At 36.9% G+C, this 13,221-nt stretch overlaps 1 protein-coding gene across 1 annotated transcript; it reads right to left on the reverse strand.

Annotated features, from left to right (window-relative positions):
* Positions 1-2,169: 2,169 nt before the first annotated feature.
* Positions 2,170-2,691, reverse strand: LOC143599226 (uncharacterized). The gene has a single exon (XM_077077225.1). It carries the CDS (start codon positions 2,689-2,691, stop codon positions 2,170-2,172), a length of 522 nt encoding a protein of 173 aa, XP_076933340.1.
* Between the last annotated feature and the right edge of the window lie 10,530 nt (positions 2,692-13,221).

The following is a 13,221-nucleotide window of genomic DNA, read 5'->3' on the forward strand; positions in this document are numbered from 1 at the left end:
AAACGGATCTAATTCGTTTATACCTTAGTTTGATTGTTATTAGTGTATATATATTATCAATAAGATTATTGTGAAGCTTAAGAGAGAGAGAATACTTTAAATTACTGAATAATGTTAATTCTCTCAAAACTTCAACACTTTACAAGTGAACAGTGGTTCACTATATATAGAAGACGATCTGGTTCGCTAACATCCCCTAGCGAACCAGAATCCCCTTCGTTAAATTAAATAACTTAACGAACCACCCCTTGATTCGTTAACATCCCCTAACGAATCAGGAGGGAATACATTATAAAGTCCTAGTTCGCTAACATTCCTAGCGAACTAGACATAACCTTAACGAACTAGTCTTAGTTCGCTAACATTCCTAGCGAACTAGACTAAACATAACGAATTAGATAAATAACATTAAATATTACATTAAAATAATCAAATAAACATTTAACGATAATTACAAAGACTCGAGACGCAAAACCGTGCACTAACAGTCGCACCTGCAGTTCTTAGTCCAAAAGGCATAGAAATTTATCAATATATTCCGGTAGTAGTCATGAATGTTGTATCTTCTTGATCAGGTGGTTCCATCTGAATTTGTTGAAATCCAAAGAAAGCATCCATAAAAGTAAGCATCTCATATCATGCCGTTGCATTTACCATGGAGTCAATGTGTGGTAAAGGGAAAGGATCTTTGGGACATGCCTTATTTAAATCTGTGAAGTCGACACATACCCTCCACTTTCCATTCTTTTTTGAAACAACCACAACATTAGCCAACCATAGAGGATACTTAACCTCTCTGATCATACCGGCCTTAAGAAGTTTTTCAACTTCTTCTTGTATGATCGCATTCCTCTCAGGAGCGAATTTTCTTCGCTTCTGGTAAATGGGTTTAATAGAATTATCAAGGCCTAGTTTATGATTAATTACCTCTTTTGATATTCCTGTCATGTAGGATTGTTTGAAGGCAAATGTAGATTTCCGTTGCTTGAGGAAGAATACTAAATCCTCTTCAATGTTAGTAGGGATACTGGATCCTAGGAAAACTTTTACGTCTGGATCCTCGGGGTCCAAGGATACTTCTTTTAAGTCTTGTTCTCGAGCCTCCAATACGTTCCTAGGATATTGTTGTAGTTGCTATGCTACCGTTTGCTTAGCCGCTGGTTTCATGGATGAGGAATAGTAATTCTTAGCTTCTACTTGGTCGCCTTCTATTCTCACTACCCCCCAAGGAGTTGGTAGTCTAATACACTGATGATAAGTAGACACTACAGGTTTCATTCCGTGTATCCATGGCCTGCCAAGAATTACATTGCAACAAGACAAGTGATCTATAACACAAAATTTTTAAAAAGAGTTCACTCCCTCAATGTATATAGGAAGCTTGATGTCCCCCAACGTGTTCTTAGTTTCACCACTGAAACCAACGAGTATGGATGATCGGGGAACGATTTCAGATTTTGGGATATTCATCTTCTTGAGTACATCATACTGAATGATGTTAACCGAACTTCCTCCATCAACTAGGATCCTGCGCATATAATGATTAGCAATAAATAGAGTTATAATCAAACCATCGTGATGAGGATCCTGGATGCTCATTCTGTCTTCTTCGTCGAAGAAGATTTTCTTGTCATTGGTTAGGGTAGTGGTTATGATAGGTCGCTCTCCGTTTTCTAACTTGGTTTCTTTAGCGTGTCTTTTGGCCGAGGAGAAGGAGGTCCCACATATATCTGAGCCACCGGAAATGAAATTGATGACTTTTCGTTTGCCGGTGGTGGAGCAGCTTTCTCTAGGACTTTCACAAGATCCTGAATCCTCGACTTCTTTCTTCCCAACAGTTCTATGATATGACCTTTGCTCATAAGATAGCCTATTTGTTTCCTAAGGCCAATGCACTCGTTAGTTAGGTATCCAAAATATTCATGATATGCACACCATTCAGACCTGTCTTTGAAGGTGGCCTTCTCATTCTTCCTAGGCCATCTTACTTTGTCGCCTAAATCATGCATAGCACACATTAGCCTTGAAATATCAACAGAGAAACAATATTCGGATATAGGAGGATAATCTCCATCGTCATCCTCTTCTTCCACAGCGTTGATATTCTGATTATACTTCGTGTAGGACTTAGACTTGTTGTTCTTGAACGAGGATCTTCCTTTCTTGTCATCATAGGTTGTAAGAGGTCATCTTGTCGTGGGCCCTCTTGTCATCTTCGAGTCTAATGAATCTTAATGCTCGGTTCCTGAATTCATCCAAGTTACTGCATAGATTCATAACTAAATCATCATAAAAGGGGGAATCATTTTGTAACCCCATCTTAAAGGCCTCAACCGTTGTAGCCATATCAAGATTCGAGATATATAAGGCTTCCCGACCAAACTTGGTGACAAAATCTCTGAGAGATTCGCCACGTGGTTGGGTCACGCGATAAATATCACTGGTCAGTTTCTCAAATCTTCTACTATAAGAGAACTGACTATTAAACAAGTTAACTAAATGCGAAAATGAAGTGGCATAGTGAGGGGGAAGACTTAGCAGCCATTTCAAAGCGGATCCAGTGAGAGTAGATCCAAATCCTTTGCATAGACATGCCTCTTTGAGTCTTTCAGGAATGGGTTTGATCTCCATTCTCTCCTTGTATTGAGCCACATGCTCTTCTGGGTCGGTGGTACCATCGTACACCTTCATATTGGGGGGTTTGAAAGCCTTTTGGTCTCCGCGTCACAAATTGGCATGGCGAACCTCGACATTTTGTGACTTCCTTCAGGTACCTCCGGGATAGGTCTGATTACTCCAGGGACACTTCATATCATGTCCTTTAATTTCTGAAGTTTCTTAGTCATAGCATGGTTGATTCCTGTATCCTGCATGGAACCAAAGTTAGTGTCAAACGAAACATGATTATAAGAGTTAGCTCTCTGTTGGCTAAATGCCGGCATCCCAGAGGAGCAGCCAGCATAAGAAGCATTTGCTATGGTAGTTGGTCCACTAGAAGCAATCGTCTGAATAGGGATAATGTCCCCCTCATGAACCTCAGACGACCTTTGGTGTTGAAGTCCCGAGGATCCTTGATTCAACAAGAAGGATCCTTGAGGCTGAAGGTTGAAGGATCCTTGATGATATAATACAGAGGATCCTGGCTGAAGGATAGATGATCCTTGCTGAAGGAAAGAGGATCCCTGAGCTTGCTGACTCATGGATCCTAGTTGGAGGATAAATGATCCTTGCTGGAAGAACGAAGATCCTTGAGTTTGCTGACCCATGGACCCTGGTTGGAGGATAGATGATCCTTGCTGGAGGAACGAGGATCCTTGATCTTGCTGACCCATGGTTCCTGGTTGAAGGAGGGAGGATCCTTGAGCATGTTGAGCCACAGATCCAGGAGTAGTGACATCCAGCATCCTAGGCATCAATGGAGTCTGGTCCTCCACTGGCCTCTTAGTATTCTTGAGATCCTCTATTTCACGTAGGATCTTCTGGTTGGTTCTATTCTGCTGCTCCATGTATGTCTTAACTTGTGAAAACATAACAGAAACATCATTGTTAGCAGCTACCACAGAGGTGGTAGCAGTGGACTTTGAGCCTTGGAACACAGGAGTCTGCGTCTTGTTTCCAGCAGTAGTAGTCCTTGGTACTCCCGCGGGTGGAGGAGGCATTGGCAATGAGGCTTTTGATGAGAGAGAAAGTGATGAAGGTATGGTGGTTGAAGCAGATGTTTGTTGAGAGGCCATTGATAGTGATATAGGTTGAAAAGGTTAAAAACTGATGGTAAATCTTCTGGATTAAAGCACCAATTTCCCCCACGGTGGGCGCCAAGTTGTTTTGGTTAAAAATCGGTTTAAGGATAATGTAACCAAATTTGTAAAGTGAGGTCTAGTGCTTTTATGACAATAACGATTGTATAACAAAGATGAACAATAACACAGAGATTTGTTGCGAGGAAAAGCCCTTGATTTTGGTCGGATCGCCAGCAAAAAAACCCTGGGTGATGACAAACCGTCTATCACCAGTTTATTTATCATAAATGGTGTTACAAGGGTTGGAGATTATGATCAGTAAATACAAGAATTGCTAAGTGTGTGTGAGTATTGCTATATTGATCTCTAAGTATTTCTAACGAACGTGAAGTGTGTATCCTAACCGATCATAAGATCGATTAAATACAAAAATGAAAGCTAAAAACTAGTCCTATCTTTGTGCCATTCTCCCACTATCTACGTCCAAGTCTTTTGACCACGTGCTGAATGAGCTCCATAACGTAAAAATAGGTAGACTGGGTCTTCCAGCCGTTAGACCTATTATTTATCAACCTACACATGAGAAACAATCATTAGTAACAACAAATACCGAGGATCCTTGATCCTATACAACCTGGAACACATCTCAAGGATAAATGGTCCAAAAGCTACGTAAGGATAAAGTATCCTCGGCATAAAATCTATGCCCTAACAGAAAGATGGCTTGCATCGCATGTGTATCGATTACCGAGAACTCAATAAACTCACCATCAATAATCGTTACCCTTTGCCTCGAATTAACAACCTCTTCGATCAATTCCAAGGCACAACTTACTTTTCCAAAATCGATCTTCGATCGGGATATCATCAACTGCGTGTTCATGAAGACAACATTCCTAAAACCGCTTTTCGTACTCGGCATGGACATTACGAGTTCTTGGTTATGCCTTTCGGATTAACCAATGCACATGCGGTAGTCATGGATCTCATGAACCACGATTGCAAACCATTCTTGGACAAATTCGTAATTGTTTTTATCGATGACATCCTCATCTTCTCCAAGAAGAAAGCCGAACATTAGCATTATTTACGTTCCATTCTTGATCTCCTAAGAAAAGAAAAACTTTATGCCAAGTTATCAAATGCGAAATTTGGTTAAAAGAAGTTCAATTTTTGGAACACATCGTAAACGATAAAGGTATTCATGTTGATCACGCCAAAATCGAGGCCGTATTATATTGGAAGACTCCATCCACACCTACGGAAATCCGATCTTTAATTGGTTTGGCCAGGTATTATCGGCGATTCATTCTAAACTTCTCCAAAATCGTGCTATTCCTCACCGCACTCTCATAAACGAAAACCTTATGAATGGGGACCGAAACAAGAAGAAGCTTTCCAAACTCTAAAGCATATGCTTCGAAATGCTCCCATCTTAACCCTTCCCAATGGAAACGAAGACTTTGTGGTATTTTGCGATGCATCCAACCAAGGTCTCAGTTGTGTTCACGAAAATAATTACACGACTCATGATCTCGAACTTAGTGCCGTCGTTTTCTCTCTCAAAATCTGGAGACATTATCTTTATGGCACGAAATGTGTTGTATTCACCGATTATAAAAGTCTTCAACACATCTTTGACCAAAAAGATCTCAATATAAGACAACGTCGATGGGCCGAATTACTTAGTGATTATGATTGCGAAATTCGCTACCATCCCGGTAAAGCTAATGTCGTGGCCATGCCCTTAGTCATAAAGTTACTATCAAATCCGTTCTGCTTCATAGCATCATCATCCAAACCGATCTCCAAGACCGCATCTATCGAGCCCAATGCACCTCCATTGATGAAGGCAATATGGATGACGAAATGTCATGTGGTGCCGAAATTCAACTCGAAACCAAACCCGATATCTTGCTATATTTCCTCAATCGTTTGTGGGTTCCCGATCGTGATGAACTTCGTACTTTTATTCTCGACAAAGCTCATATGTCGCGATATTCTGTGCATCCCGGTGCGGATAAGATGTACTTTGATCTTCGATTTATTTATTGGTGGCAGGGTATGAAAAAGGACGTGGCACATTACGTCTCAAAATGTCTTACATGCTCAAAGGTTAAAGTCGAACATCAAAAACCTTTTGGTTTACTCGAGCAACCTCCTATTCCCCTTTGGAAATGGGAAGACATTGCTATGGACTTTATCACCAAATTACCCCCCCCCCTCCCCCACTCAAAAGCGAAATGATAGTATTTGGGTAATCATTGACCGATTAACCAAATCGGCTCACTTCATCCCGATCCGAGAGAAATACTTTGTCGAATAACTCGCTCAAATCTATATTCATGAAATTGCGTGCCATCATGGTATTCAGTTGACCAATTATTTTCGATCGTGATGCTCATTTCACCTCCCGTTTTTGAAAATCGCTTCAAGAAGCTTTGGGCACTCGCCTTAATCTTAGTACCACTTATCATCCTCAAACTGATGGCCAATCCGAGCGTACAATCCAAACCCTTGAAGATATGCTTCGATCTTGTGTACTTGATTTTGGTGGAAATTGGGATTCTCATCTCTCGCTCATCGAATTCTCATACAACAATAGCTATCATTCTAGCATTGATATGGCTCCTTTCCAAGAACTTTATGGTCGTAAGTGTCGCTCTTCGATTTGTTGGAACGATATTGGTGAAACCCAAATCACCGGTCCCAAGATGGTCCAAGACACTACCGATCGTATCGATCAAATCCGCAAAAATCTTCTCGCTGCTAGAAGTCGTCAAAAGAGCTACGCCGACAAACGACAAAAGCCTCTCGAGTTCAATGTTGGCGACCTTGTCCTTCTCAAAGTATCCCCTTGGAAGGGGGTAGTCTGTTTTAGAAAGAAAGGAAAACTAACACCTCGTTTCGTAGGCCCATTCAAAGTCCTCGAAAGGATTGGAAAAGTGGCTTATAAGCTCGATTTACTACAAAAACTTAACGATTTTCATCCAACCTTTCATGTCTCGAACCTCAAAAGTGCTTAGCCAAAGGTAACCTTTGTATACCTCTCGAAGAAGTACGTATCGATGAAACCTTGCAAATGATCGAAAAACCTGTTGTAATCATGGATCGAAAAACCTTGGCTTTCTTATCTCCGGCCATGTCGGTTTAGGTGTATTGCTAGGCAAGGCTTCATGGAGGACTATTATATTCCTTGATAAACACTTTAATTTATGCAACCTTACTAATGTTGTTTAGTTTATAATTACTTTAGTTTCCAAATCATTTTAATGAGTTCTATGGTATTAGGTATGTGGCAACTATCCTCGGTTTCATTCCAAGTCAAGGGCTGAACCAAAACCGAACTCTTATTTAAATGCTTTATTATTAACATGTTGTATGTAAGACTTGAGTATAATTATTTCTAAGTTTATTTTAATAAGTTCACAGTATTTGGTATGTGGTAACCATCCTCGGTCTTATTCCGAGTCAAGGACCGAATCAAGACCGAACTAAACCGAGTTCACTCGCTTAAGACACGCTAGTGTGTTTTGGGCCATTGAATCTCATATTTTCTTCAAAAAATATATTATAAACTACTTTTAAATTGTTTTATTAAAACACTTGGTATGTCGGATCCAACTTGATCTTATAACAAGTTTGGACCGACAAATCCAAACACTTGCTTAACGAACGTTAAGGTTCTTCTTAATAGAACTACACACTTGGTTAAGCTTCTTTGATTTCATTGAGTTATCTCATAACTTTATCACCTCGGAATCTCGGTTTCGAGCTTGAACAATTATCAAGACTCGAACCGACAAATTCGAACACTCGTAAAATCTCGTCTTAGTATCTATTTAACAAAGGGCCTTGCAATATTGCAATTATACCCAAATATATATTTACTTAACAAAGGTTAATTAAAACTAATGAATAGAATATCGAGACCCAATTTCAAGTAAACTTACTTTTCAAGAACCATTACTTGAATTTATTATGAATTTACACTTAAACCCTCAAACTTTAGTTATTTATCTTACTTGTCATATTATTTTACTTTAAAGCTTTTAAAGACCATCTACTAACTCAAGACCCTTTTAATCTAGGCCTTGCTCGTTGAACGTACCTTCTCATTTTATCACAAACTAGTCCTTCAAGTTACTTATTTCACGAAAGTACTTTTCATCCCTCGTTTTTATTTTTCTACTTTGGAGGTAACATGCATACATATTCAAAAAAAGAATGATTTATAACACTTGATTCTCAAACCACAAACTCTAGGGTGTATGATACTTAAACTACTTGCTCTATTGTGTGTTATATGTTTCCTATGTTTTACGTGCATGAGTGTTTATTTTATGTTGTTGTTAAGCCTCAATAAGTATGATCATACGCACCCCTAACTACTTTAGCTTGTGCTAGTAGAATATGGTCTTATTATCCGAGTATGTCAGTTGTTACCGATTAGAAATGATCCTCATTTAATTATGATTTTTATACCGCAATTTTTGCTCTTATTTATAGTTTCATATACGATTTGTGGATTCTACTCATATTATATATACTCAAAACTATGAAATTGCTCACTAACATACGTGTTGACAAATATTAATTTATGCATTGTTACAGGTTTGATTATTGGTTGATTGGAGTTTGAAGATGCCATCTTATTTGAGGCTGTTTAGGTTATTAGAAGAAATAACAATTAAATTCTTATATTTGATGTATTTTGTATAAACAAGATGTGTTAATTTTGATAATTGAATGAAATTATGAGTTGTTTAAATATTGTCATTTTAATAGTGTCTTGTGTTCTTGGACAATTCGTTGCACCCCGGCATGTTCTGCCGCCTTTGTCAGGATGTGACATAGAGCCTAAGAAAGACTCAAGAAAAAGCCAAACACGAAGTTCAATTTGTTGATGGTGAATCAGCAACAAAGGCCCTTAGACTAAAAGGTGTGAACGTCGTTTTGTTTCCCACTTTATAATCTCATATCAGCGCCACATCATATCCTACTTCACTTCACCATCTTTCATAAAACCATGGACATGGTTACAAATTCACCGCTTTCCTCACTTTTAAAATAAAATAATAATATTGATATAAGTAAAATTAATTTAATATAACTTAAATAAAAATATTAAATTATGAGTACAAACGTAAAATTAAAAAAATATAAAATTTCAAGTATCCATCGTTGTCGGGTAGTCAAAAAAAACATAAATATATTTCGACAAGCTTATCAAGGTCGTTTACGAGACAAAAAATTACCTTTTTTCAAAACAAATATTTTTTTGTTAAAATTTATACCGGGGTGTTCATAAAAAAATATTATAGAAACCTATATAATTAGTTTTTTTATGAAAATTAACAAAAACATGTTACTGTATTAACTAAAAGTTATTTAACCTACTTAAATAATTGTCATAAGTTTCTTTAAAAAGAATTACAATTAAAATACTAAATAAACACACATCATGTTAAAAAGTACATCTTCTTTACCACAAGTCCACCCCATCAACCTGCAACTTCAGATCTTCTTTTTCAAAACAAATATTTTTTTGTTAAAATTTATACCGGGGTGTTCATAAAAAAATATTATAGAAACCTATATAATTAGTTTTTTATGAAAATTAACAAAAACATGTTACTATATTAACTAAAAGTTATTTAACCTACTTAAATAATTGTCATAAGTTTCTTTAAAAAGAATTACAATTAAAATACTAAATAAACACACATTATGTTAAAAAGTACATCTTCTTTACCACAAGTCCACCCCATCAACCTGCTACTTCAGATCTCTCAAGTCTAAACCCCCATCCTTAAATTTCAATTTTCAATCTTCTTATTTATGTGGTGGATTCAATAAATTAACACCCCATTTAAAATATGGGAAGATTTTAAAGTTGGTCGGCAATTTCATCAGGGAAATCTCCACCAAAATTTTACCGATTTATGAATTAGGGCGGCACCACCAACAACTGGGTGGTGTTTGCCGACGGCACCGCCCGCCACCTCAGCAGTTCAGCGGCAAAACGTTTCCACACAGAAAGTTCAACTTGTAATCAAAGCATTTTACATCACGCGTATGTTTTCAAATGCTAGATTTTGAGGTATAATTCATTCATAGTCCTTTTCATTAGTATATTAAATAAGTAAATTACATCTAAAAGTGTAAAGTTTTATGAAACGTTTAATGTGTGGATGTTAAATGGTTGTGAACCATTAGAATTACCAAAATACCCTCCAAGTGAAGAAAGTTTTTCACTTTATTTTTTATTTTTATTTTTTCTTCATATCTACTTTTACTTCACCTATATGTTATTATAAATTGCATTTTAGGATGAGAACGGAGCAAGAGGGTTATCGAACTCTAGATGGGATTTGACTAACTTGACTTATTTTTCTATGCAAATATTAGGTAATGAAGTTCATTAATCTTAAGTTATAATTTGGTCAGTTTTGAATATGATAAGCTTTAACAAAGAAACTAGGAAAATACCCGTCGCATAACGCAAAGTCAAAAATTAAGGTAATGATGAAGAAGAAGAAAATTAAGCCAAAAATTAAGAAAAGATGATGATGATGAAAAAAAGTGTTAGAGAAAAGGACAAAAAAATTCTAAGAATTTGGACTGAAAAGACGAGATTATATAAAATTTGGACGCAAAAGACGGATTCACTTTAAATTTGGACGCAACAGACGAGATTCAAATCATTTTAAATCCCGTCGCTCCAGTCCAAATTTATTGGTCCATTCTAAGAATATTGATTACTAAAGGGTCATTTAAATTTTCTCTCTTTTCAAATGAGTCATTTAGATAATTTTCTCTTTATCAGATCTTTGCTAGGCTCCCCCTGCTATTTAAGGTTTAGCTCAATCACATAATTGCATCTTTAAATACTAAATATAATACTATTACATACACCAAAATGAAATATAAATAGTCTATACCGTTGTGATTTAACTCAATTGTGCTTAACTGCTTATACATGTATGTTATTTGAATTTATTTATTGTATTTCTTTGGGTGTATTTGAGATATGGCTTATTTAAGTAAAAAAAAAAGCTTTTTTGTTAAAAAAACTTATTTAACTTATTAAATTTTCAAAAGAAGTTTGTAAACAAATGTTTGGATTAACTTATGTGTTGGGAAAACCAAAATGACTAAAAATGACACTCTTTTTCCAAATGAGTGTAATGAGTTTTGAGAGTTAGAGGGGTGTAATAGGTCAATCAAACTCACTAAGTTAGTAAGTTACATATTCTTAACTTTTCAAAACCCTTTTATTTTGCATTCTCCGGAAGTTAAAATCCATAAGGTCGTATGGTTTGTCAAACACCTTATACACCTTATTAACTTTTCAAAAAGTTTATAATTTATAAGTTGATGAAAATAAGGAATCTCAAACACCCCCTTAGTGTCCACAAACTGCATCAAAGGAATCGAGGCCGAGGATGCGTTTCACAGCAACTAGAACGAGTTAAAAAGTATATCACGGTAAAGTCTTATATTTTTTTTGTAAACTTTTGTGCTTGGTGTGTTAATTTTCAGCTGTGTGCCAATAAGCATTTTTCAAACTCAATCCCAAACATGCTCTAAGTAATTTTGTATGAAGGTTTTGGTAACACTTTAATTTAATGAATATTGCAAACTAACACAGGTACGTGTTAGGCTAGTGTGTATGGGCGAGGGGGCTCACTCACTGGTCCTATGTGGCAGCGACGCCACGCGTGAGACCAGTGGAACACCATCCCGCCCCTAACCATCTCACTAGTGACATGACCTAAATGACCATGGTTATTCCCGTTTGGGGGGTGGCGACTCCATCCGCCAATCAAATATTTTTGTTTTTCTTTTCTTTTTAATTATCTTTTATATTAAATAAAATGGAATAGTGGAGAATGAGGATAATGACTAACACACACTGCAATGGGGGCCTGGTCGTTTTACAGACAAATTGGTACCAAATGTAAGCACCAGAATATTATTGATAAAAATAGGTTACAACGTTTGCACTAAGTATTTATGACAAGGTGTAACTACACAACTAATCTTCTTTGCATCTAATCTTTATTGTTCATGTTCGGCGTACGCCTCTATCCTTAGGCATTCTCATTACAAAGCTAATCCAAATTTCTATCCACATAATACCTGAATACATGCTAAAAATTGTCAACTAAAAAGTTTGTGAGTTTGTGAGTTTAACTTACAGACACATAAATCAAGTCCACAATTTATCCTGCATTCGATCATAAGTCTCCCCTCGACCTACAACTGAACAACACTTGTCCATGATTATTGCTCTGCCAAGCAATAATCCAAACGTTAGGTCATATGCCGCAACGGTCCGCAGACCTCAGTGTGGTTTACCCGACATTGGTTGGCGGTCTCCCAAATAGTACTACACATACGAGCCATAGGCTCACTATCTGAGTTAATGATTGTGTAATTTAAAGCGAGACAAAAACATGACAGAGACAAAGTTTTGATAAACATAACACCATAAGTAAAACCAGCATGTATCCAGCCTAAAAAATTTAAGTAAAAATAAAAGGGCAGCACGAAACTCACCTCAGTCCTATGCAATATGTATATGAAAGATAATCAATGAGCTTGCAACTACGCTAGACCACCAAATATGCCTAGCATATATTAATCAACAATAAGTTATTGGACAACAACGTAAAATGTATGCGTATTGTGTACTAGTTAATTCAAATTGCTAGCCAATGTGTTGGGTCCCGGTGAATAAAGTTTCCTTTTACGGAAAGTTTACACTTTAAATAATTTCATAATATTGGTGTTGTGTGTTAAGGTATTATAGTTCAACTTCTAAGAGTTTTTATTAGCTCAATTGAGTTGTCGTGTTTCGATAAATTTTCCGTTTTTGGAAGGTTCGGGCCCTCGTTTAGTGTGAATAGGTTATCGTATGAATATAGAAGTTATGTTATTCATATAAAGTGCTTAATAATTTATATAACTACGATTTCAGGGGTCGGTAGGCATAACTGGTTGTACGTTATGCTCTTGAATTTGTAACCTCAAGCGCGTGTCCCACCACCGCTAAATTCTGAATTCAGTTGGCACTTCACCCTCATTGCCGGCTCACTTTCATGATTTCATCCATCACCGCGTTCAGAAACACCGCGCTTTGACGGTGCAGGTCTTCTTCGTTGATAGTCTTCGTCTTGTTACATGCTCTTGATTCGATTGGCCCCAACTACGCTTCAGTCTACGGTGGAGATGCGGCGTGTGGCGGTGGTAATAAGCGACAACGGAAACTCAGTACAATCTCAAGTCGTTATCAGTGAATGCCTAAGCTAAGTTTGTAACTTCTATAATCATTGTTCATTTATTCAGTCGCCATATAGCTGATTTAGGGTTTACTTTGAAATTCAACGTTCGGTATGATTTTTACCTGGTTTGTTTTCTTCTTAATCTCTGTTATAATGAGTTAATTTCTTGATTTAGGGTTGAATTTTGGTTT

The sequence above is a fragment of the Bidens hawaiensis genome, unplaced genomic scaffold (genome assembly GCF_021521415.1).
Source record: "Bidens hawaiensis isolate Kalapana, Puna unplaced genomic scaffold, B.hawaiensis_p1.1 tig00051623_1, whole genome shotgun sequence".
Classification (NCBI taxonomy): domain Eukaryota; kingdom Viridiplantae; phylum Streptophyta; class Magnoliopsida; order Asterales; family Asteraceae; genus Bidens; species Bidens hawaiensis.